This window comes from Crinia signifera, chromosome 5, assembly GCF_055691185.1.
Source record: "Crinia signifera chromosome 5, ASM5569118v1, whole genome shotgun sequence".
NCBI lineage: Eukaryota > Metazoa > Chordata > Amphibia > Anura > Myobatrachidae > Crinia > Crinia signifera.
This window is the reverse complement of record NC_139221.1, coordinates 249,348,253-249,376,047: the sequence shown is the minus strand read 5'-3', so window position 1 is coordinate 249,376,047 and position 27,795 is coordinate 249,348,253. Positions and strand designations below refer to the sequence as shown.

The window sequence follows — 27,795 nt, the reverse complement described above, 5'->3', positions numbered from 1 at the left end:
CATGTGCGGTCAGCAGATTACACATGCACAGTTGGGCTTCTCTTCCCCATAGAGAAGTAATCAATTAAGCGATCACTTCACTTCTTACACATGGCAAGGACGGACTCCCTGCAGGAGTATATTTCTATATTCAGGTGAACAATATATATTTTTTGCCATGACATTAAAAATTATAATTATCAGGTGTAAAACCTAATAATTGCTAAATATGTCACTTTAAAGGATTCTATATGAATCTAAAAGTCATCAATATCAACAAGACTGCAGTTTGGGTAGTTTTGCCAAGCTATGAAAAGTTAAACTTTTTGGACTTTGGCCAGAACTGGCATCAGGGGGTTACAGGTGGTACACTTGTATGAGGTATTGATAGTATACTTACCTACTTTGAAAGCTTCCTCTCTGGGATAAGCCTGGAGAGAAGCCACTACAGGGCACTTAAGGAGGTGTTGCTTAATGGTTTCATCATTAGGAAATACCCGCAACAAGTTTCATGGCTCCGCTGTGAGGGTTCAGCGCTAAATGTGCGATCCAGTCACTTTGCCCCGCCCCTTCCAGCATCTTCTTATATTGCTGGTAATTAACATTCAATCGTGCGGAAGCAGGCAGCCTACTCCTCCGGGGCTGCAGGGGATTAACTTAAAAACGCCTCCAGAAGGGTAGGCAGGAATGGTGCATAGTGACCTTTGGCTTATAATACTACTAGTACTACTACTACGACCACTACCAGGGTCGTAACTTGTGTGCGTGTGGGGGGGGGGCGACAACTAGGGGGTTGAAGTTCCCAGGTGCTGCATGTGATACCTATACGTGCATGCAAAGGGGGGAAGACAGAGTAGAAACAAATGACTGCCTTGCCAGGGTGAAGGAAATCCTAGTTTTGGACCAGCTACTACAACAACAACTAATAATAATAATAATAATAATAATAATAATAATAATAATAGTAATGATAATAATATAGTACTATAAACTTCCCTAAAGTAATAGAGCTCTACGTGTAAAAATATGGAGCACTATTACCACACAGCCTTATTGCGATTTTAAATAAACCCTGCCCATACACATTCAGGCCCTTATTCAGATCTGATCGCAGTACAAATTTGTTTGGAAAAAGGTCAAAACCAAGTGCACTGCAGGTGGGGCAGATGTAACATGTGCAGCAGCGGCGTAACTATAGCACCGCAGTCCCCGCCACCACGGGGGGGGGGGGGGCGCTGTGCATGTGGGGGCGCCGGGGGCTGCGGTGCTATAGTTACACCCCCCCCCCAATCCCCCGCAGACTTACCTATCTCGCTGGTCCCGTTCTTCTGCTGAGGACCACCACAAAATGGCCGCCCCCATATAACAGACGGTTCTCTGAAACTGTCTGCTGCATGGGGGCGGCCATTTTGTGGTGGTCCTCAGCAGAAGAAGAATGGAGCTGCCGGGACCAGCGCGATAGGTAAGGCTGCAGGGGATTGGGGGGGGGGGGGGTATTTGTATGGGCGGCGGGGGATTGGGGGTGCTTGGCGGGGCGGCGGGGGGGCGCCCAAAACTTAGTTACGCCACTGATGTGCAGAGGGAGAATTAGATTTGGGGGAGTTATTTTGTTTTTGTGCAGGGTAAATACTGGCTGCATTATTTTTACACTGCAATTTAGATTTCAGTTTCAACACACCGCACCCAAGTTTAACTCTTTCTGCACATGTTACATCTGCCCCACCTGCAGTGCACATGGTTTTCCCATTTTCCAAACAAATTTGTACTGCAAACAGATCTGAATAAGGGCCTTTGTGAGAACGTCCTTCCCAGAATTACATGACACATCCTTAAGCTGCAATATGTATTGTAACAGCTTAAACTTGACAGATGATGTCATTTGTAATGCCTGATGTATCTGCCATTATTGCAAAATAGAATCATTCACTTAATAAAAAAAAGAAAAATAATAATACAAAATCTAAAATAAGCCACTGAAAAGATTGCAGCAGTCTGCGTTTCTAGACCATTAATAGCGCACCACACCAACCAGATCAGGGAAAGGGATTACTAGACCAATGTTCCACTGTCTGAGGCCTGATATGAAATGCTTATTGGGATCTCAATTCAGAGAGTCTTACTGTCGCATTTCAGTAAAATAATATAAAGAGATTTCATAAAATAGGAAATTATTTGACAGCTTTAATAAATCACTTCACTTCAAACCAGCCCCAGAAATCTTTCTGCATTCTGAGAGTAATTTTATTCTTTTTACATGATTTAGATTAAATGATGCAGTTGAAGCCTATATTGAGATATCTTTTATTTAAAATACTTATATTTTTATACATAAGCCTTATAGACTCAGTAATATCTTATCATATCAAAAATTGTAAATGGTTCATTTGCATAAATTGCAGAAAATGGATATAAATGTTTTTTTTTTTTTTTTAAACCATTCAGTGGCACTCCTGAGAATTTTCTGGGATATGCTACAGTGCGCAGACTGGCACCCCCGGAAAATTCTCGGGAGTGCCACTGCATGCGCTCACTCCCGCTGCGCAGCTCCGCTGAACTGAGCACTGAGATCAACGCCGCGATCAGTTTCAGTGGCTGCCCGGCTCCTGCTGCCCAGCCCTGCCTCCTTCCCCCAGCTGTGTGCTGCCTGACCTTGTAACGTCACGCCGCACACAGCCGGGTTGCTGGGGACGGGCGGGCAGCAGCTGATGGACTGTTCAGCGGCGCTGCACGGACCTGGGGGGTTACAGTGATTTTTTTAAGGAAGCACTCCCCAGAAAAAATTCACCCAGTGGGGAGCGCTCCCTAAAAAAAAAACCACACCACTGAAGGGGTTAATCGTGTTTTCAAAATGACCTGTACTGGCTATTTTAAGGGGGAATTGATAGCCTTATTAATTATAGAATGGGAACTATATTAATTATATGGCATCTTCTGCCAGGAGATTATAGAGTGCTTAAAATCAAAGTGGATTTGGGAAAAAAGGAAGTGGTCTAATGATGGCAGAACTAAATCAACTGTACTGTAGATGGGACCAATGTTAACAAGTGCCACAATGGGGATGAGGCCAGTGCAGAGAGCAGTGGCGTAAGTTCGTCACAGTGGCCCGGAGGCAAGATATATATTGGTGCCGCCCCCCCCCCCCCCCGCACACACACACACACACAACCTTATAAAATATAATATATGTCTGTTCTGAAATATGTGTTTTATATACACACACACATATTATATATATAGAGAGAGAACACCTATATTTATTTATTTATTAACAGTTTCTTATATAGCGCACACAAATTACGCGGCGCTTTACAGAGCATAGTTATAATCAAAAACACATAACAAATTACAGTACAAGACAGTTTAGGACAAGTACATGGTTAATATGGATAGTTGCATCAGGGGACAGGACACTGAAGCAATCATCAGGGTGGCAGTGGTTTATATATTCTAAGAAAGGCACATGAGGAGAGAGGGCCCTGCCCGTGAGAGCTTACATTCTAAAGGGGAGGGTTAGACAGACAGGGGTGACACAGAAGGGAAAGAAGTGGGCATAAACAGTAGGTAAGGATAAGCGATGGTCAGGTTTTATGCAGGAGGGTGGGAAGATGACAGCTTAGTCTTTGATATTTTAAGTCTAAAAAAGCGCTGGGTCATCCAGGAGTAGACAGCAGAGAGACAGTTGGAGATATGAGTGAGGATAGAGGGAGAGAGATCAGGAGAGGAGAGGTAGATTTCAGCGTTATCAGCATAGATGTGATAGTGGAAGTCGAGTGAGCACATAAGCTCACCCAGGCCCTTATTCTGGTTGGTGCGGCCGGAGCCGCACACGGTGCTCCGGCCGCACAAACCAATCCCCGCCCACGAGACGGATCGCCACGGCCGTCCGTACACGGACGGCTGGCGATCCGCATAAAAATGGTGGGGCGTACGCCTCCACCATGGTGGGAGCTGCCCCCTGCATTCGATGGTCGTCGACCATCGAAGGCAGGGCCGCACGCCACAGCAGCTCCCGCAAGCTGAGACCACACGGACAATCGTCCGTGTGATAGCTTGTATGGGGGCTGAGAGCTGACATCCGGCGACGTCAGCTTTCCGCCCCCATCAGTGGCGTCATACCCTGATTAGCATGCATACGCCCCGCGTTTGCATGGGAACGCCCATGAAACGCGGGGCGTATACATAGGGAAATGAGGGTATGAAGCCCCTCACGCCCCTATACGCCCCCTTTGCGGCGGACGAAATACGTCTGCGGCGAATGGGGCTGCACATGCGCAGATTGACCTCTGCGCATGTGCAGACTAAAAACATCGGCGGTACGGCCGCACGCGGGCCGTACCGTCCGATTCAGAATAAGGGCCCCAGAGAGGATGTATAGAGAAAGAGGACACCTACTATCAATGGAAGATCAGGAGAGGTGAGGTCATTAGAGGTACAGCTGGTCATTTTCAAAACAGACAGTGCAAGTACAAGCTTTAGTGATAGTAAAAGTTGTTTGCAGATGTAAGATGCTGATGTTATGGTTGAATTGCCAGATTAAGCAGACAGGAGTAGTATGTTGTGTGAATGAATTTAACTCACTCAAAGCAGACTTTGGTTTTCTCCGTTGTTGTTTTGTCCTTCAGTTTCACTATTTCAAAACTCAGCTACAGAAGGGATATCATTGGCTTTCAATTAACTGATTTGAACCAGCTGGGGAGGAGAGGTGCCCCCTTTGGAGCAGGAGCCCTTTCGGCAGATAACTCCATTGCCTCCCAGAGTTCTGCCCCTGGCAGAGAGTATACTCATCATCTCCATATTATAGAGACCTAGGTACAGCTGTACAATATGAAAAGCTTCCTAGTGAAAAATAAAGATTGACATACTAAAGGCCCACATAAAATCATTTTAGTGCATTGCATACAATATAAAGTGTGAAAAGCATCTAGTTTTCAGACATTGGAGGGAAATGAAATGTAAGCATGATGCAGCCAGCAGAGGGTGCCCAATAGAGCAATTTAATTGTAGATCTGTTCATGAGCCTACATTTCAGCTCGTTCTCCTCAGGGATGGTAAGCTCAGCTGATATGTGCAAAAAGAGCACTCAAATGGGACTTTTTGCATCTTGATCATTAGCTTAGTTGGGGTTGGCCACTATGGGTGTCCGATAAGCTTGTCAAGTGAAGATGGATAGAGGGAAAAGAGAGACGAGAGTTGAGTCATAGACAAAAACCATAGAGGACCATAACAGGAATAAGAGGAAACATTGTTGCAGGTCTAGAAAATGAGAATGGATGATGTAACAGGCATGAGGCAAACCAGAACAGAGCTAAGTTTTAAAGCCCAATGGAGTGGCAGGTTTGTAGGAGGTGCAGTTGTGTCAAATGCCACTTTGAGGTCTTTGAGCAAAGGAAAAGGGACTGAACTACCGAAGAGAGAAAAAAACAGATAAATAATAGACTATTATGTAGTGGGTGGAGAGAAAGAGGTATGGTGGTTGTATGTCACCCATTCATAAAGTGCTTTTGCTCTCTCTCTCTCTCTATGCCACCCCCAAATTAATACTTCCTTGTACCTGTTTAGTTTTTCAGACTGATAACATGGTTGCTGCACATGCAGTTGTAGTAGTTACTCATCTTGCTCATGAGACTTAGGGGGTTATTCTGGTTCCCTCCTTCTGGCAAATTCCTTCTAAAATGGACAAAACCATGTGCACTGCAGGGGGGGGGGGGGGCATATGTAAAATGTACAGAGATAATTAGATTTGGGTGAGTTATTTTGTTTTTGTGCAGGGAAAAAACTGACTGCTTTATTTTTACACTGCAATATAGATCTCACTTTGAAGTAAGACCAGACCCAAATCTAACTCTCTCTCCCTCCACAACTAACATCTACCCCACCTGCAGTGGACATAGTGTTGTCCATTTGAAAAGGAATTTGACAGAAGGAGTGAACCAGAATAACCCCCTAAATGCTCCATGGACTGAAACCGTGTGCTTGCCGTGGCAGCACAGACTGGAACTTCAGTATGGATTGATGGTATTGGTATATAAGAATTTGACAGCTGAGTTGTTGTTGATCTACGACAGTCTCTCCCTGTGTGCTGTCTATTATTGTCTGTTTTTGTGAGTATGTTGGAGCTTGCCAGATCACAATGCACTCTCTGTCGGGGAGTTCTTAACAAACACATAGTTGTGTTAGAAGTTGAACACAATTTCTATTCACCAATTACTCTCCCCCCAGAAGATAAAGGAAATATTAAAATGAAGGATTCTTGATGACTTTGATGACCTCAACAGTAATACAACGGCAGCTCTGAAGGCCATTCCACAAAACCAATTTCAAAGTAGTTTTGAAAGGCTGGACTTTATCAAGGCCTCCATAAAAAGTCCTTAGAGGCTTGAAACTTGTCGGCCAGCCTGCTCCACATCACGGACCAGGACCTTGACCAGTTTTAGTGATTGGAGTTTTGCAGTGTGTGTACTTACTCTGAAGACACTCTACACCTACCGCCTCGGGCTCCATTTCCCAGACTAGGTAAGATGCCTTCCTGCTCCCTATGATGAAACTTTTATTTACGTGACATTTAATTTCAGGAACCTATTTTATGTTATAATATCTATATGGCTTTGCTAGAACCCTGTTCATGCCTAAGTGTGTTTTATTGTTTTATCATGTGTATATCCATTAAATGTGTTGTTTGAGAAAACACTGTGTTCCAGGAGCCCTTATACTATTATCTTGATTGCCATTTCATTGTTTGTGCCAGGAACACCAAGAGACCCAGACATCACCTACCCAGATGCGCAGGGAGACAGTGTTCACTTTCTATATACATTTCCCTTGAACTACCTGTAGTGCATACACACTAAGCGATTTTAGAAAAAAGATCATTGGTGGCCACATTCCAGTAGTATGCTGTCATTAATGATATCCTCATATTAATCTGTAAGTACAGATATCAAAGGACATCACTAACTCATGGGAACATGCCTCGTTAATATAGTGCGTAAACATTGGACAATCAGCACAAATATGGCATTATGACTGGTCGTTATCGTGCATATAATTTCAAATGTGGCCTAATAGTGTACCCAGATTTAGCCTCAACCACCTCTGATGGAAGCTATTCCACTTATCCACTACTCTTTCTGAGAAGCCATTTTGTCTCATATTTTTCCATCTTTCCAGTTTCAGCACACGTTCTTGGGTTTTAGTACTTTTCTCCCTCATGTACATTGATAAAACCCTTGATATATTTCAAAGTTTCAGTGTTCATGTTCCTCTCTCCTACACTTCTTCATTATTTTACTAGGGATAAGTGATTTCTACAGGTAGTTAAATAACAGATATAACATAAACCTGTCCCCTGAACACCACATTATCCTAGTTTAGCCCGAGCCATAGAAACATATGGCACACTGGCCACAATTCTGGGGGCCACCAAGCAGCAATGGGCAGTGGTTAAACAATCATAGCAACGAGGCAGCATTGTCTACATGCCTTCCAGCCTGCAGCCTCACAATGAATGGGTGTCAGCATGCTGATTGGTGGGACTTTTTGCATCTTGATCATTGGCAACTATGGGTGTCCGATAAGCTGTGAATGAATGGGTGTCAACATGCTGATTGGTGGATGGCTGGTGTTATCCTCCAATTAAGCATGCTAACAGCCACTCACTGCATGGAAAATGTGGAGAAATGTTGAAGGACATTGATTATTGCAATACTGTCCTAACTGGTCTTCCCAACAACACATTCTCGCCACTGCAATCCATTTTAAATGCTGCTGCTAGGCTGATCTTCCTTGCAAGACGCTCATCGTCTGCTGATCCGCTCTTCCAGTCCCTCCATTGGTTACCTGTGTTTTACCGTATTCAATATAAAACACTTCTACTCGCATATAAAGCTATTAACCATACTGCACCAGCTCATATCTCTTTACTTATCACAAAATATCTCCCATCTCGACCACTCCGCTCTGCACAAGATCTGCGTCTCTCTTCTGAACGGATCACTAGCTCCCTTTCACAAATACAGAACTTTCATCGGGCTGCTCTCACCCTATGGAATGCCCTTCCACGCACAATAAGACTCTCCTAGACACTAGCCTCCAAATTTTCAAGTGTTCCCTGAAAACTCACCTCTTCAGGCAAGCCTATCATATTTAAGTTCTACACACATAACCCTCTGAGGCACTTATGTATTATATAGCTTCCCTTCTGGACTTGTAACTTGGTTGGGAAGCAATGCTATTACTGGTGCCTGTCCTTGTGTTTCCCTCCTATATCCCTATAGATTGTAAGCTTGCAGCAGGGACCTCCTTCCTCCAAGTCTGTCTGTTGTTACCCAGTTTGTTTCATCACTGTCTACTATTGTAAAGCGCAACGAAATCTGCTGCGCTATATAAGAAACTGTAAATAGATAATAAATAAATAAGGACAGGATGGGCATGTATAATTTTTTTATATTGTATCCTTTGATTGGTTGTTTAGGGGTCCCAGGGCCTACAATGCTGTAAAGATAGTCCTGAGATAGTCCTGAGTTTGCCTATATTCAAAAAAGCAGCCTTGTACCCATTTCTCTGTCCAGCATACCTCCAGACAGTCCAGATTTATGGTGCTCCAAGTGGGGTGAACATGACTTCCTGCTGTCATGTTCTGCCTGCTTAAAAGGTAAAATTGGCAGTCTGACTAATGAATGGTAAAGAGAGAGATATGTACAGTATGCAACAGATAACAGCGTAAATTAACTAAACATAGTTTATGACAACTTCTTACTACTTGTCAAGTAACTGACAGCAGTTGGCATGTTTATTAGCAGTATGTATGATATATGTTCTACACTGTGCCTACACGCACATAACATTTCTGATAGTGCCAGCATGCATGCAATTCAAAACAGCAATAAAGGACTATAATAAAACTTGACACAAGAATTACAAATAAATCCTTTTCTTCTCTATACTTTTCTCTAGCAGTATGCCATCGGGTGGTCTTTTGGCAGTAAATGCAAGTGCATTAGAGAGATGCGTTTGATGACCTCTTATTCTATCGCTTAATAATACCTACTATGTTGGAAAATCTTTATTTAACGCAGTGAGCTCCTTTGGTCTGAGATAAGTTTCTGTACATTGTTTGGGGAATAATTCAAGAGTATAATAGTGTGCATAAAGTCTGTTTCCCACATCATAACAATAAAGCTACTGACCAGTATTCAATGCTCCCGATTCACAGTTTTTTCCGGCGAATCGGGCTGTTTTCACACCTTGCGGTGAATATTTTTCACTGAAAATCTGATTCACCCTTTTCAATGTTCACTGTTCGCTGAAAGCGAACAGTGAATGCCGGCCAGTTCTCCGTTTCATGCTCGCTGCAATTCGCTGGTGTATTTCAATGGGGTTTCACTGGGACTCTCCGAGAGTGTATTCGATGCTAGGATGGCGAATTGCTTTCTCCCTGATTTTTGCCATGATTCACCGTTTTGCATTTTTAAGGTGAACTGGAAAGTGATCTTTTAAAATAAAGTTTTATTATTTATTTTTTGGTGTCAAAAATAATCTGAATTTTTTTTCTGTGAAGGGGCATGCTATTTTTATTCATGTGCTTGAAGCACATTAATATATATTTAATTTTTTTTTTTTTTGCCGCAGGGGTTAAAATTAAAGGGCAGGGGCAGTGAGCCCCTGCGGCATTGAATAGGGTGACAGGGAGGGCTGGCAGCGAACGCTGCAGCCCTCTGGAACCCTGCGAATGTGCTGCGAATCGTAAACAGGATTTGCTGCACATGGAGAAAAAACCCATTGAATATTCCCCTCTGTCTGGTGTCTGTGATCAGAAGAGTTGACAGTCAGCTCATAGGAAAACACTATTTTAAGTGCCTTAAATAGGACAACAATAGCACTGGTATATAATATGATCAATAGAGCTGCAATGATATCATGCAGCTTAAGGGACAGAGCAGGGCTAGTGCACATGCCTAGTGTACCTGCTTCTTCTACCACATTTACTGTATGTGTGAATCTCAGACCTCAAACATTGCAGTGGACCAGAGAGTAGCTGCCAAGAGAAAGAGACAGGAGCCTTACCATGAAGTGGGAGATTGTGAGTTTAGAAAGTGCAGAACTGGTTCTAGTATATTTGTGTATTTATGTATTATGATATGTTTAAACATTTCCTGACCACTTTCATTGTTTGAAAAAGCCTAAACTATAGACCATCTGTATTGTTAAATATTATTACTGTACTCCATACAGTATCCAGTGTATAAAAAGACCAATTTTCAGGGCTGTTACCACTCCCCCAGACTTACGCCAATGTGTTGCAGAGTAGGAGATTGTGGATTACATTTGGAAACCCCCCTCTAAAAATCCTGCGCTTGAGCTGAGTGAATGATTTATGATAGTTTTCTGATCTCATTATCCCTGTGGTTCCCTTTTGGATCTAAGGGCCATATGTGAGGTTCCTGGCAAATATTATATATTTTGCTTTTCGAGTGACAGCACATGCGCCAGGATTATAGCGTGAAGGGACAGAAATAGCGTTTGGGGGTGGTTACCACCCGTTTTGTAGCAGTTTCTGAAAAAATTGCAGCTGTGCCCAGGAGTTTTAAGGGAGACTGGAAAAATGATTTGTTGGTTTGTAAATTGCATATGGATTTGCAAGTGGATAGTGATCTGCAATATTTTTGAAGATTGAAACAGTGTGGGTTTCCTTTCTTTGCAACACTGCTGTGGGGGCAGATGTAAAATGGGCACATAGATTAAGGGCCAGATGTATCAAGCTTCAAAAAGTGGAGAGTGATAAGCAACCGGCCAATCAGCTCCTAACTTTCATTTTCAAACCCACCCTGTAACATGGCTGTTAGGCAGGGCTGGTGCAAGGCACCGGAGCGCCCCAGGCGAGTCGGGGTGGGGGCGCCCCGGTGTCGGGGCTGGGGGGAAGGTTGGTACCTGTGTAAAAAAACTTCCGTCCCCGGCGTCCCTGCTGAGTGCTGGTGCGTGCAGGGGTGTCCGTGCCGCCGGGGGAGCCTGCGGCGCTGTTATTGTGTATAAGCTTGTCGCGTCCGGCGGGGTCCCTACAGTGAATAGAAAATAACTAGCGCTTCCCGCGCTGCCGCACGCATAGCGCTAGTTATTTTCTATTCACTGTAGGGACCCCGCCGGGCGCGACAAGTTTATACACAATAACAGCGCCGCAGGCTCCCCCGGCGGCACGGACACCCCTGCACGCACCAGCACTCACCAGGGACGCCGGGGACGGAAGTTTTTTTTACACAGGTACCACAGTGCTGGGGGTGAGGGGTGAACTGCCGCCCTCCAGGTGCCGGCGCCCTAGGCAAATGCCTAGAGCTGCCTAGTGGTGGCGCCGGCCCTGCTGTTAGGAGATGATTGGCTGGCTGTTTATCACTCTACTTTTTATCACTTTTTGAAGCTTTTGACTGTCGACCTTTTGACTGTTGACCTAATCCATGTTGACCTAATGACCCTGTCGACCTTATGACCCTGTCAACCTAACCCATGTTGACCTAGACTCCTGTCGACATTCCTGCATGTCGACCTAGACACATGTTGACCTAAATGCATGTTGACCTAATGGTGTCAACCTAATGACTAAAAACTTGCTGGTGACCCAATGACCGTATCCCATTTAAGTGACATATTTATTATTGGCAGGATATCCCCTGTGTATTATTACATTTTATGGGCCACCTTGTTTTAGGGGAAATCCTGCAATTAATAAATATGGGTTAAGAGTTGGAAGCAAAAGCAAATAAAATAAACAAAAGCAATAATTTTGCTCCGGGGAAAAGCATGATGCAATTGTGCAAACCTGGGGCAAATGCAGAATTAGGGGGGTTTCCAGAGATACATTGCCAAATGTAATAGCCTCTAACTTCGATAGCCGTGCAGGATGCCAAATGAACTAGCGCTATGCGCGCGGCGGCGCGGGAAGCGCTAGTTATTTTTTATTCACTGTAGGGACCCCGCCGGACGCGACAAGCTTATACACAATAACAGCGCCGCAGGCTCCCCCGGCGGCACGGACACCCCTGCACGCACCAGCACTCAGCAGGGACGCCGGGGACGGAAGTTTTTTTTACACAGGTACCACAGTGCTGGGGGTGAGGGGCGAACTGCCGCCCTCCAGGTGCCGGCGCCCTAGGCAAATGCCTAGAGCTGCCTAGTGGTGGCGCCGGCCCTGCTGTTAGGAGATGATTGGCTGGCTGTTTATCACTCTACTTTTAATCACTTTTTGAAGCTTTTGACTGTCGACCTAATCCATGTTGACCTAATGACCCTGTCGACCTTATGACCCTGTCAACCTAACCCATGTTGACCTAGACTCCTGTTGACATTCCTGCATGTCGACCTAGACACATGTTGACCTAAATGCATGTTGACCTAATGGTGTCGACCTAATGACTAAAAACTTGCTGGTGACCCAATGACCGTATCCCATTTAAGTGACATATTTATTATTGGCAGGATATCCCCTGTGTATTATTACATTTTATGGGCCACCTTGTTTTAGGGGAAATCCTGCAACTAATAAATATGGGTTATGAGTTGGAAGCAAAAGCAAATAAAATAAACAAAAGCAATAATTTTGCTCCGGGGAAAAGCATGGTGCAATTGTGCAAACCTGGGGCAAATGCAGAATTAGGGGAGTTTCCAGAGATACATTGCCAAATGTAATAGCCTCTAACTTTGATAGCCGTGCAGGATGCCAAATGAATTCATGGTATGGCGAAGGCATGGTTTTGCCTAGTAATTAATTGCCCCTTTAAAAAACCCTCAATGTCCGGCCAGGCATCCCACACTGCTGCCAATCAGGAGGCTATTACATTAGGCCAACATTATCTGCTGCAGTTCACACATTCCCAATTCCAAGACCTGCCCCCATAGGCTGTGAAAATGTCTAATTTACCAAGATCCATAATGCAATGCGTTCCAGAGCTTGGCCTCAGTAGCTATTGCCATCTTCAGCTATAGGCTGCACATGCGCAAGGAACCCTCACTGGTAATGGGCACTCACACATGCGTGTCTTGCTTTTTTAATCAAATGTGGATATGTTATTTAACAGTTAACCCTTTGAGTGCCAAATTAATTTTTCAAATAGGTGTAAAATTTCCCAAGGCCGTTTCCATAATGACTGGTAATGTTTACACAACATTTTTTATTTGAATTTATATCACAAATGTGAGCAACGCTTGCAATTTAGTGGCTATTTTGCACATCTTTCACAGAGATGTGCCACTCAAAGGGTTAAACAAAGAGATATTACAAAGACAACATTGACATAGGAAAATAAAGAGTCTACATAATATGTATAAAATAGATGGCTTACTTAAATTATCTTCATCGTCCATACTGCTTGCCCCAGGATTTATAAACTTGAATGGTACGATGAAAGTTGACAGCATGCTAATTTTCTCTGAAAGGAAAATAAACATTTGGTAAAATATTATACATACATATATATATATTTGGTACTTTACTTTTCACATAGACACCTTTTTTAGAATTAACTATTACAATGCTGACCTTTTTTCTAGACTGTTTAACAGTTTAATATCCAGCTGTAAAACTCTTAATGACTATTGGCACATTCTGATTGACAGGAAACGGTTTAACTAAATGCAGTTTATTAACACAGTTAATAATTTAAACAGTGGATAAAGGTAACGGCGACTAATTGTTTAAAAATAATAATGATCTGGAATTAAAAAATAATTATTTTAGAAGTATTCTTATAAAAATATAATACATTTATTTCATATATAAAAATTTTTTTTTACAATAAAACAAAGTGGACAATAAATATACAAATATAATGAGATTAAATTGCTTAACTTAAGGATGTAGTTGGAGGCTAGGATCACCCAACGCGTTTCGTCCTATCAGACTTCATCAGTTAATAATTTAGTTACGATATATTTTGATATATCTTTATAGCATTTAATAAAGTAAATTAACTGAACAAAGCATACAAAGTCAAGACATTCAAATGATGCTCGCTCACTGTTTGAAACTACCACCCAAAGTACTGTACTTAATGAAGTAGACAGAGAAACTTACAGCAGACCGTTTTTGAGGATGCTAGAGGAGGCAGTGGCCTCCTCTAGCATCCTTAAAAATGGTCTGCTGTTAGGGGCAGTCATTTTGTGAGGGTCATTTTTCATTAGCAGGAGCCAGGAGGAGCGCTGGGACCATGACACATAGATCTGTGGATCCTGGCCACAGACACGGCAGTGGCAAGTGTAGAGGTAATGCAGAGTTGGGCGGTGTTAACTTTACTGAGGGGGGGAGGGGCACTGCCGAATTTTTGAGGTTTTGTAGTTACGCCACTGCTTCTGTTAGGAAGGGAGATACATTTTAGGACACCGTATGTATATGGGAGATTGGGTAAAATCAGAGAATGAAATATTGTATGGGTCTTAAAATTAAAGGTTTTAGACACTGCTGCTTTTGGTATTCATTTGATGCTTACATACTAGTGACATGGTACATTCTGTTATTCATCCTGGAGTGATACTATGTGTACATTTAGGGGGGAATTTACTAACAAAAATTTGTGAAAAAAAATCGTATTTTCATATTCATATTTTTGGCGTATACATATTTTTGGCATTTACTATGCCAAAAATACAAATTTTCATATCCTTATTGATGGGACATTCGTATTTGTATTTACAAATACGAATGAATACACAATCGAAAGAATACGACAGAAATCACCATTCAAAAGAATGTTGGTTCCTGACTTACTAAGCGACCGTATTGAAAATACGGACGCTAATTAGCGCGAAACGGCCGCGAATATACGGCAGCAAAATACACTTTATATATGAAACAGCCATATGCAGTTGTAGTCATTCGTATTAAGAATACAAATCCATTTTTTTGTATTCGTATTCTTAGTAAATTTCCCCCTCAACCTATTGGGTGCCAACTTCTCTGTGAGAGATGTGTACAATATCAGCTAAAAATGCTGGTGTCGTTCACATTTGTTATATAAATTAAAATAAAAAATGTGTAAAAAAAAAATTTCCTATCTAAGGTTATTATGATGAATAAAAATGTTTGCTTGCCAATTTTCACACCTATTTTGACAAATTCACTTGCCACTCATAGGGTTAAGGAAATTGATCTGTATATAATCACTGATGTAACTAATCAATCTTTAAACCTTTTTGTGTGTACATCTTGCTAACATTTTTGAAGAGGGTCATACACTGGTGATGGTTTTCTGGCAAATCCATTTTGTATGCAATCTGGTGGTAATTTGGTAGCATATGTGAATAAAGTAGTAATGCTATCCCCACATCCCCCCATTGCCACCTTAGCAGCATTGGCACCCAAATTTATACCCTTCAAATACAGGTTTCAGCCCAAATTTACTCAATTTGCTTTTTGTGCAACTTCAGCCCACTATAAAGTGTGCCCACTGCTTCAAAAATCTGCATCAATGTATTGCATAATGTGATTAAAAAAAATAAAAAAAAATTCTAAAGGGTCCATTGGGTGAACCCAAAATGATAAGAATTATATGCTGCATTGCAGTGATGGCTAACCTTGACACTCCAGCTGTTGTTGAACTACACATCCCAGCATGCCCTGCTACAGTTTTACTATTTAGACATGCTAAAACTGATGCAGGGCATGCTGGGTTGTGTAGTTCAACATCAGCTGGAGTGTCAAGGTTAGCCATCACTGCTGTATTGGTTTAAAAATCACCCTCTGTGGGGTGATGTTAATCGCTGTTCCTCCAGCAATGTATTTTCAAACTGAAAACAGATCTAGAGGTCCGGACATTAAACAAAGTCACATAACTGTAATTTACATTTCCCAGATTCCAATCTATTTCACATACCCTCCAACTGTACCGAATTTGCTGGTACAGTACCATTTTTTAATGGTCTGTACCGGCAAATAAAGATTGTACCGAATGTACCGAGTATTTGGCTGCCCCCCTCGGCTCCTGTCAGTCACCAACTGGTGCGTTCTCCAATATGTCCCGAATCCGTCCTCCTCCGCTTGGTGTGACACTGGTGTGCCTCTCTCCCCTGGCTCAGCACCTGTTCCCAAGAGTGCATTTCGGGTCCCGCAGTCAGGGGAAATGACTGTCTCAGCCCTCTACGCATGCGCAGTGAGTACCTTCTGGGCGATACATATATCTAAAAAAATGCCCAGTATACATTCGGAAAGGAGGAATAACTACGCCCCCTTTATCCATGACCACGTCCCCCCATATGTGTACTGATTTCTGCCCTAAAAATGTTGGATTGTTCAGATTATGTTTAAGAAATGTTACTGGCAGGGGTAATGTAAAAAACAGCACTAATGTCTGTAGAATACTGTATAATGAGATGTTATTTGGGATGTGGAGCAGTGCTACGTGTACCATCTATTGATAAGTTATTAAGGATGTAGAGCGGTTTTGTTATTTCAAATATGTGTGTTTGTTCTTAGTTGGTTTGTCATATCTACTGTACAGTTTGTGACACAGCATCTGTGGCCAAGCATGGATATCCTTAAAACCTAGACCATTGGGGTGAATTGAGGACCACATTTGGGAACCTGTGGCATATAGTCTTATATTGTGTGGTGCCATATAAATAAACTTAAATATGTATGTAATTGCCCTATCTTATATATATATATATATGTCTAGTGTCCGTGTGTAACCGAAACACTTCTATCTGCTGGCAGCACGTGAAACTACAGTACATCGCTTTCTCTTTTACACATACAGAAACACAGGGGCAATCACACATACAGAAACACAGAGGCATCACAGAGGCAATCACAAGGTAGCGTGTACTGTAGAACCTTTAGATCTCCACAGATATCAGCCCATGTTGAATTTTAGAAAACCTCCTGCCATACATTTATAATGCCAGCAGAACAGCGCTCTCTTCCCCTGCTAAACGTATGCTTTGATTTCCATCCCAATAACTCATTATGCACCGAATATCATTAAATCATTTATATTTACTCTCCAGGATACAAAGCTACAGGTTCCCGGTTACAGAAACCTTATATATTGAATATAATGATTATTAAATGATTTGTATACATTCCGGCAGAATTGAAATCATAGATAACAAGAAAACCAAGTCATAAAAACAGGGTTGCCAACCCTCCCGGAATGGCCGAGAGGCTCCCAAAAATCGGGTCCCCCCCCCCCCCCGGAAAGGTGGGCAGCAACCCTCCTGGATCCCGGCGGATCCCCTTCATACTTGCATGTTCCCAGTGGCAGAAGCGTTAAATTGCCGCAATTCCCTGCATTTCAGCTGAAGTGTTGGGGCTAAAAATGCAAATCACACATACTTAGTCCCAGCCCCCTTGTCGGAGATCGGCATATTGCAGGATTTGCATTACTGGGGGCAGGGACTGATGATGTCTCCATCAGGCCCCACGCCCAGAAGAGATGCTGACAGTCTCCTCTCTGGGGTTCTCTCACACTCTCCATTTTTTGTTTAACTACCTATTCCATCTGTGGAGAGGTTCATAAAATGAAAAAACTACGGGTGACATTCTATGGAATGAGAGTTGTGTTTTTTGGCGATTTTTACTCCAAAAAACGGCTAATTCGCATTTTTCCGTGAATTCGCATATTTAATCTGATGCGAAAAGGTCCCTAAATCGCATATTTTTTTGCAATAAGTCATGCGTACTGAAAGTGCGGTAAAAATTCGCACTTTTATCGCATCCAGATGTTTTCCAATAGAAAAGTATACAATTCGCTTATTTAATGGAATGGGATTTCGCAAATCGCACTTTTAAGGTGTCTAATAATCGCCATTTTTTCAGACCAGGTTCTGATATGCGAGTTGGCCAGAACCCTGCACAGATCATTCAGATCTGTGCAGGGTTCTGCGGAATTTTTTTTTTGTTTTTTTAGAAAAAAATTGTGTGGGGTCCCCCCTCCTGAGCATAACCAAAATTTTCCAAAAATACGGGGAACAAAAAGTGTAGGGGTCCCCCGTATTTCTGAAACCAGCCCCGGACTCTTGGACCGGTCCTGGTTTAAAAAATACGGGGGACAAAAAATCTGGGGGTCCCCCGTATTTTGAAACCAGCACCGGGCTCCAACAGCACGCAGTAAATAAAGGGGTCCCCCCCAAGGCTTCACCCGTCCAGGGCTGAATTCCGGGGCTGTCACCGGCGTCCCTGGCCAGTGGACGCCGGCCTGATGGTGTAAAATCTTTCAATCCTAACATTGCTTTATACAGGAGAACTACAAGTCCCAGCAGACCTCCCCCACAGGCTGGGACTTGGAGAACCACAAGTCCCAGCATGCGGGGCATTAATAGGCCCGCTGGGACTTGTAGTCCACCTGTAAAAAGAGTGTTAAAAGAAAACACACACACAGAAAAGTAAAACTTTATTACATACACATCCACACACCTCACTTTTACAACCACATACTCACCGATCCAGGATCCAGCGCTGGTCTCCCTTCTGCTGCAGAGCCGGCTACCCCCGCACTGACAGCGGGGACAACCGGCTGTCTCCGATGCAGCTAACAGCTTCTGTCGTGTTGTCCCAGCGCAACAGAGGCTGAGAGCGTCTTCAGCTTATGCGTCTCCATGGAGATGCATAGCTCAGCCAATCAGGGCTGAGCTATGCATCTCCATGGAGACGCATCGCCCAATCACGATCTCAGCCTGTGTCGCGCTGGGACAACGCGACAGAAGCTGTTAGCTGCATTGGAGACAGCCGGTTGTCCCCGCTGTCAGTGCGGGGGTAGCCGGCTCTGCAGCAGAAGGGAGACCAGCGCTGGATCCTGGATCGGTGAGTATGTGGTTGTAAAAGTGAGGTGTGTGGATGTGTATGTAATAACGTTTTACTTTTCTGTGTGTGTGTTTTCTTTTAACATTCTTTTTACAGGTGGACTACAAGTCCCAGCGGGCCCATTAATGCCCCGCATGCTGGGACTTGTGGTTCTTCAAGTCCAAGCCTACGGGGGAGGTCTGCTGGGACTTGTAGTTCTCCTGTATAAAGCAATATTAGGATTGAAAGATTTTACACCATCAGGCCGGCGTCCAATGGCCAGGGACGCCGGTGACAGCCCCGGGCTTCAGCCCTGGACGGGTGAAGCCTTGGGGGGGGGGACCCCTTTATTGGGGGGGTCCCCACTCCTCCAGGTACCCCGTCCAAGGCTGACCAGCCATGGTGCTCATGGTACGGCCGGGGGACCTTATGTAAAAAGTGTCCCCCAGCTGTGGCATGACACTGCGGGCTGTTGGAGCCCGGTGCTGGTTTCAAAATACGGGGGACCCCCAGATTTTCTGTCCCCCGTATTTTTGGAACCAGGACCGGTCCAAGAGTCCGGGGCTGGTTTCAGAAATACAGGGGACCCCTACACTTTTTGTCCCCCGTATTTTTGGAACCAGGTCCGGCACAATGAGCCCGGGCCCCGGGGCTGGTTATGCTCAAGAGGGGGGACCCCACGCAATTTTTTTTTTTTTTTATACAAACCCAAAATCGCACATAAGCTCAAATTCGCACATTTTCATGACTAAAAATCGCACATTTTCATGCCGAAAATTCGCCCATTATCGCACTCAATCGCACTTTTTAGCCTCTAATGCGCATCCCATTAAATATGCGAATTATGACAAAAACATGTGATTTCTGAAAGTGCGAAGAGCGGCAATGTGGAGTGCGAAAAATATATGCGCTTTTCTCTCAGCGCATAGAATGTCACCCATCATTTTATGACTTATCATATTTTATGAGCAAAATGAATTGGAAAGAAAAGTTAAAAAAAAAAAAATCTGCTTGGTGCTGGTCCCTTTTTTTTTTTTTTAAATTGACCATGATATGAGGATACGCTGTGTATAAGAAGTAAGAACACGTGAGCATACCATTTAAAGATACCTTTATATGTCTACATACAGATTGTGAATTGTAAGATAATTGTAAATGCAGGAGGCAGGAGTGGAACATTTTATACAGTATTTCTGGCTAGGGGGGATCGCGGGCACCTCTTCCTGTATTTGCATGTGCAACTCTATTTAACTCAGAGAAAATGAGTCCAGCAAGTTCCTCTTCTCATTACAATCAAGGGAGTTCATAATGAACTGTTTATAGCTCATCAATATGGCACTGAATCGTTAGGTTTAATGGCCTCATTATTGATATTATTTGCAGAACAAAGATTTAACTGGGAAAAGAACAATGAAATTGGAGTTGTTGCATTATAAAATAATATTAAATGATTTGTTGTCAAAACGCTTTTACCCACAAATGATTACCAGTGGCATATGTAAAACCGTACACCGGATAGTATTTACACTGTGCATTGCCTAAAATGTCAGACAGCAGCTTTTATTTAATAAATGTGTTGTCGCTAGGATGAATTCTGGTTGGCGCAGAATGATTTGAGGCTTGAAGTGCCGCAAGACGTTGATAGTCATAACTCCTTCACTCACACTATCATGAGACGAGGGATGACTGATTAATCAGATAAAACCGTCTCTGCGATGAAGGATTAGCTGCTAGGAAGAGGATGAGCAGGAAAAAAAAAATAGAAAAGAGCCTCTTGTTGCCACAGAACGTGTATCTGCAATAAAATGTATCAAGCACTTCACATAGGCATATTGTTTGAATTATTAGTAGTACACCTGTCCTGCTTGGACATGAATTTATCATGCTCGAATCTAAAAAAAATAACACTGAAAGGATTTTTCCATTGTATTTTATATTGAGTTGTTTTCTTAAGGGCAAATTACACCTTCTCTGCCCCGAGTCATACAGCCTTATAACAATACAATATATTTTGGTTAAAAATGGCTGCCCTTCTCCATACCCATAACTCATATTCTCATGGAACACAGATGCAAGCTCACAATAAGTCTATGACACAGGCATCAAAAGAGGGGTTTGAGCTGCACCCAGGTGTCAGTTCTGTGCAATTGCATTTCCACTGCCTAGTTCCTGCTCCAACATGCCCAATTTCATGAGAAGACACATCCAGTCAAGTCTCATCTGAATAGAACAAACATAAAATGTATACATTTGCCTCTGCACATTGCTTCACACTGGGGAATGAAGGGGCCATTGGGGAAAGCAGTGATAGTGGCCCTTGTTTAGAGGTGTGACCATCCTTCAGAAGGGGAGTGGTCAGCTGCCACAGAGATTTGGCTAACCATTAGAGAGTGCATGAACCTCTTGATAAGTATATATAATAAATACTTATAATGCGTTCCTGATAACGTCCTGGATTAATAATACACTGTAGCCAGTCAGTGACTGTGGGCCAGTCCAACCCTGTCTGCGCATATGTTGTATGCACTAGCCATTTGCATCCATGGACAGATATTTCTATGGCTCTGAATCAGCTACCAAGTTTGTTCATAGTTGGCAATCTTATAAAACTAGCAATAACAGTCCCCTGTGCAGCAATAACAGTCCCCTGTGCTAGGCACAGACTAACACAACACAGATCAGTAACCGGAGCCAGGTGTTGCACTGAAACATTACTTGCAGTACCCAGCTTCTACCACAATGTAGAAGCTGGCAGTACAGACTAAATGGTTCCCAGAGGCAGCACAAAAGCACTAGACCCCTGCACGTAAAAACAGGGTTTTGGCTGTGAGGACAAGCCCAACCAACGAAACTGCACCCTCAACTGTGAGGCCATACCACCTTTTCTGCACTGCTGTCTGCAGCAGGAGAGGGACACTATGGGGCTGCAGGGAGAGGACAAATGGCAGAGGGGAAAGTGTGCTGTCAGTAGCAGGAGGGGGACACTATGGGGGCTGCAGGGGGGGGACAAACAGCAGAGGGGAAAGCTATGGGGCTACAGAGGGGGGACAAACAAGGGGGAACTAACAGGATGCATAACTTAATGGGGACTGCTGGACGGGGAAAACGAAAGGGTACATCTCCTAAGGGGGAACTACTGAACGGCCAGGGTACATCTCCTAAGGGGGAACTACTGAGCGGCCACGGTACATCTCCTAAGGGGGAACTACTGAGCGGCCAGGGTACATCTTCTAAGGGGGAACTACTAAGTGGCCAGGGTACATCTCCTAAGGGGGAACTGCTGAGCAGCCAGAGTACAGCTACTAAGGGGGAACTGTTGAGCAGCCAGAGTACAGCTACTAAGGGGGAACTACTGAGCAGCCAGAGTACAGCTACTAAGGGGGAACAACTGTGATGGAAACTATACTAAGGAGGAACTACTGAAGGTACCACTATTAAGGGGACCATTATTTGGGCACTACTAAGGGGGGCTGCTATATGGAACTGCTGTGGGGGACAACTAAAGAAGAAAAAAGAAAAAAAAAACATTTTACATTTTTACTGCAGGGCTGCCTGCTATAAAGAGCTGCGGAATATGTGTGCGCTATATAAGAAACTGTTAATAAATAAATAATAAATAAGTCCAGCTGTTCTGCCCAGTGTCCCATATCAGTCCAGCTGTGCTGCCCAGTGTCCCATATCAGTCCAGCTGTGCTGCCCAGTGTCCCATATCAGTCCAGCTGTGCTCCCCAGTGTCCTGTATCAGTCCATGGGAGCTGCCCCCCCCCCCCCCTTTTTTATTAAAAGAAAAAAAAGTGTTTTCTTATTTTTTATATTTTATGGCAAGGGCTGTTAATTGTACTGTATCAGTCCAGGGATGCCCGCATGTGTCCCGTATCAGTCCAGGGGGCCCCGCATGTGTCCTGTATCAGTCCAGGGGTGCCCCCATGTGTGCCGTATAATTCCATGGGTGCCCCATGTGTCCCATATCAGTCCAGGGGTGCCCGCATGTGTACTATATAATTCCATGGGTGCCCCATGTGTCCCATATAAGTCCAGGGGTGCCTGTATGTGTGCCATATAATTCCATGGGTACCCCCATGTGTCCCATATAAATCCAGGGGTGCCCGCATGTGTGCCGTATAATTCCATGGGTGCCTCCATGTGTCCCGTATCAGTCCAGGGGTGCCCGCATGTGTGGCGTATAATTCCAGGGGTGCCCCCATGTGTCCAGTATCAGACCAGGGGAGCCCGTATGTGTGCCATATAATTCCATGGGTGCCCCCATGTGTCCCGCATAAATCCAGGGGTGCCCGAATGTGTGCCGTATAATTCCAGGGGTGCCCCCATGTGTCCCGTATCAGACCAGGGGAAGCTGCCCTTTTTTTATGGAAAGAAAGAAAAAGTGTTTTACTGTTTTTAATTTTTACTGCAAGGGCTGTTAAGTGTGCTGTATCAGTCCAGGGGTGAGTTAAGTGTGCTGTATATTTCATGGGGTGTTGCTGTCTGCCATATAATTCCAGGTGTGCTGCTGTTTTTTTTAATTAAAAGAAAAAAAAGTTTTTCTTTTTTTTACTGCAGGAGTGTCGCCATGTCTGCGGTATAATTCGATCACTGCCGCCACGTGTGCTGTATCAGTCCAGGGGTGCCGCCATCTGTGCCGTATAATTCCATGTGTGCTGTTTCAGGTCAGGGGTGCCCGCATGTGTGACGCATAATTCCTGGGGTGAGCTAAGTCTGCCGTATAATTCAAGGGGTGCTGCCAAGAGTGCTGTATTAGTCCAGGGGTGATGCTAAGTGTGCTGTATCAGTCCAGGGGTGATGCTAAGTGTGCCATATCAGTCCAGTATTTGTGCCGCCCACTTGTGTCACTTATAGTCATCCAGCTACCTTGGTGCAACCTTTTGGCCTAAAAACAATATTGTGAGATGTGAAATGTTCATAATAGACTGGAAATGAGTGGAAATGACTCTTATTGAGGTTAATAATAGCATAGGAGAAAAAAAACCCACAAATTATGTGTTTTTAGCAGTTTTTATGCTTTTTATAAAAAAAAATCAGAACCCAAAATCCAAAACCTTGAGGGGGTCTTTTTGGAAAAACCTACAGTATTAGAACCCAAAATCTCAAGGTAATCAGAACCCAAAACGCCGGTGCACATCCCTAGTATGTACATGCCCTAGCTGGCATATTGTGTATTGAGATTTTAGTCTTCAATTCTATTTCTGCATCCCAAACACTAAAGTCAGAGATCTATGAATCTGTGATCTGTAAAGTCAGAGATCTGTGAAAAGATGGCTTAAGTTGGCCACACTTTTGTTCGATTAGACCACTTTTCACCAAATTCCAACGGATTGGACTGAGAAAAAGTAGGCAAATCAGATGTGAGTCGGAGATCGGACCTGCCTGCACTTCCAACCTCCGACTCTGGGAATGGGATCGCATGCAATATATCACATGCAAAAGGACATCATGTGATATATTCAGACCTTCCCGGGTGGCTCAAGGAGGATTGGATGCGACTTCTCCCGTCGGAAGGTGTATTAGCAACTTTAGCTGTAATCTATTTGTAAATATAAACCTTAATGTGGTTGCAGAGTCATAAAAACAGTTAGTCCTAGAAAAAAACAGTAAAGTTTTAAAAATCAAACATATATAAGTGCAATCTAAATATGTTATAAGTTATATTTGGCATTTAGTCAATAGAAAGAACATAAAGGAATCTGTAGACTTAGTTTCATGTCACGTGACTATTACAGTTATAGTAGAAAGGATGCCCTACGTACACGTTCTATAATGACAGTATACATATGGATCTGATGGAAACTAACAAAGAAAACAGACGGTACTTAACATTGACAGGCACTGAAATAATTTCAAACTATAGCTATTTTGCATTTCTCTTAATGTGCGCCATTACTAATTCTGTCGGAAATAGATCATTTTAAATGAACAACAACAATTAGGCAGATGGCCACTGACGATTTGCCAAAATGGAATTAGTTATGTTTAACAGAATCTCTTTACATCTTAAATCTAATTGCTATTCACAAGCTTCTTTGTGTCCCTTAGAATTGTTGATAATTAATATATCGCCAGTTACACAATAGAACAGTGATAATTGCTCATCATTGTTGACACTTTGCAAGAAACATATTCAATGTAAATCAGGCTGCTGTGTATTTCAAAAACTTCTTTCCAAATGTGAGAACTGACTGCAGCAAACTTTTGGGATCTTGAAAATAGTTCCATTATTCCAAAAATAACATGGTGCACAAGCAGTGATGTCAGTCAATGACTCTGTGTATAGTGTGGTCTCTGGCCAATCAGAATGTCCAATTATTTGTTAAAAGTGTAATCAATCCTCATTAGGTTTTGATTGGGGGTAGGGTCTTTACCCACCCATACAGAAGATGCAGTTTGGATGGAAAAAGTTTCTGGACCTAAGCTCTCAAATGTCCATCTTTACATTTGTCTTCACATCCAAAGCCAACATTTCAGGTTTGATAGGGAATGTTTCTTGGAAAAGGATAGTCTTTAGGCTGACCAATCAGGAGCTAGCTGTCTTTACATGGCTAACCCAACCTTTAACACATTCTGTAACAGGATCCTATTGAATTGTAGCAGAACTGGATAGGGGAAAAAAAAGGAAAGGTAATATACAGTAGGACTTCCGTTGCACTGCATACAATTTTGGGGTGCAATGGGGGAGCTATTAAATATATTAACTAGAATACAGAGGACACTATTAATATGTTGTGCCTGATTCAGAGATGGATGCTATAGCAATAGCTGCTGGGTGCTAAACTATGTAAAAGCAGCAGGAGGCATCTGTAATAGACATATGACCACTCATTTTTTGCAATCCGCTGCTTTGTCTGAGGAGGCAGCATCGGTCATCTGAGTAACCCATCTGAGATACCCTCAGTTATTCAGGATAGGTAGAAAAATTCCTGCTGCCAGTGAAAGTACATACCTCCCAACATTGGGGGTTCATGGAGCACTACCCTACAATGGAGGTGGAGCCTCAGGGAAAGCACCGCTGTTACTGTGGGGTGTGCTGCCAAAAGGCTCTCCCAGTACTGTGAATAGATGCGCAAAGCATCTACTCTCCTTCAGAGCGTGCTTTCTCCAACTTCTACCCGTCACTGCTGGGCACCTGTGAATGGGACAGTCCTACAAAATAGGCAACATTTGAAGCATTTAGGAGGTATGTACAGTATGTGCAGTGGTGCTTCTGTGCACGTATAACCTCAGAAAATGCAGTTTGTTTTTGGAGGGTTGCCTGTGTTCCGCATATGCACCAAGAGCCGAAATGCAATAAATTAACTTGGATGTCATGGGCAATGCCACAACTTATGGACTTCTATCGCACTGCCTCTCTGAAATTGAATCTTACTCCTCGTGGTGTATGCGGAACTTGCGCATAGAGGACTCTGGGTCCTAACGCAGAAGTACTATCATCTCAAAAGACAGTATTGACTGCAAGTGCTGTACTTGGTGATTTTCTTCATTCATACTGCATTAGTAAACGCTGACATGCATGAGGTGAGTGGCGGATGCATGCAAAATGCAATGCTTGATGCATCCTGACCTATATTATAATGGTTTTTACATTTTACCATAGCGTAACAGCAATGTACAAGGACATCAGCAGAGGAACATGACATCTGCAGAGGAAAGTGTGGTACATGAACCCACTGAACAAGAAAAACTGACATCCTTTAAATAAATATATGTCGAAAACCCAAGTTCTTTGTGCCAATTCCATATATATTTATGAATGCTACAAAATATTTTTATATGAAAGCTTTGTGTAGCTCAGCTGTCATTTCCCTTTAGCTGGAAAATGGAATTGTTGCTCCACTCTTAAACATGAAAAGAAACAAGTACTTTTGCTGAAATGTGTAAATGAAAGAAAATTACAATAGTTGAATAAAGAGCCATAAGCAATTCACATTATTGTTTTTTTTTTTACTCCTGATCTGCTGTATTATGCGGCGGCATTGAAGGAAATTTGATGGAATTTTATTGCTTGCTTAATAATATAAATGTAAACAGGCATTTATAATGGCTTGCCTTAGCAGCTGTACTTCCTACTTACAAGCATAATGGCCCACTCAGCTGCTTTCTAATAAAAGGCTATTTCCAAAGTAAAACCCATTATGTTTGTGTAATATAAGTTTTTTTTTTATTACATCTTCAAAACATCACAGTAGGTAATAAGGTACAATGCACTGACTGGCTGCTTTATAAGAGCAAATCCTGTACGTCCGTGCCTCTCTATTAGGTTTTACTAAAATCAATCCGAAATCTTGTTGAGGCTGGTCGAATTAGATCAAAAATGACTTAATTTAGTTTGAACAATATTCTGTTCTCTTAACGCGCAGCTTACAGACAAGTAACAATACAATACCCAGACTTATTATGGGTTTATGTGAGTCTTTCTAAGGATAACAGCACAAAATGAATTTTCCAAGTGATCTGTTTCTGTTCTGTGTCGAAAACACAGATTATAAAGAATTTAATTTTATGAGTCTCCTCGGTTTTCCAGCTCATAACGACGAGGGCTGCATAATCCCGTCCAATACAACATTTTCCTGTCTGCCTGTTTCAACCAATATGTCTTTGAGTAGTGATAATAAAATTCACTATTCCCTCCTGTTGCTGTTCAAATTATATTTATTGCACATTTATTGTTTTGCAATCTTGTCAGTGAGTTTCTGTACTGTCCGACTTGATAAGAAAAAAATTGCTTGCATGCTGCCTTTTGTGAAAGAGAAAATTAAGTTTTGTGAGCAGACGTGTTTGGACAGTAAGGTAGGAAATGGGCTTGTATTTTCTTCTAAATAGAAATACATATATTACATATATCTGTATTGTAAGTACAATAAAAAAAAAATGACATTTTGGCAGAGGCTTGGTGAGGTATTTATAATGACTTGTGTAAAGATGGCCATACACGTATACGATTTGGGCCCTTTTCACCCGATTCCGACGGATTGGGCCAAGTACTCAAGTAAAAACTGCCCAAAAAATAAGTGCCAGCCTAACCTCCGATACTGATCCTGTGAACATCT

The 27,795-nt window shown here is 42.9% G+C and overlaps 1 protein-coding gene across 1 annotated transcript in view; it reads right to left on the bottom strand.

Annotated features, from left to right (window-relative positions):
• ADARB2 (adenosine deaminase RNA specific B2 (inactive)) overlaps window positions 1–27,795 on the bottom strand; it is a 489,925-nt gene that overhangs the window by 158,250 nt on the left and 303,880 nt on the right. The window contains exon 3 of the mRNA XM_083188799.1: window positions 13,305–13,391. Within this exon, the coding sequence (XP_083044925.1) occupies window positions 13,305–13,391 (87 nt within the window). The remainder of the gene's footprint in view (window positions 1–13,304; window positions 13,392–27,795) is intronic.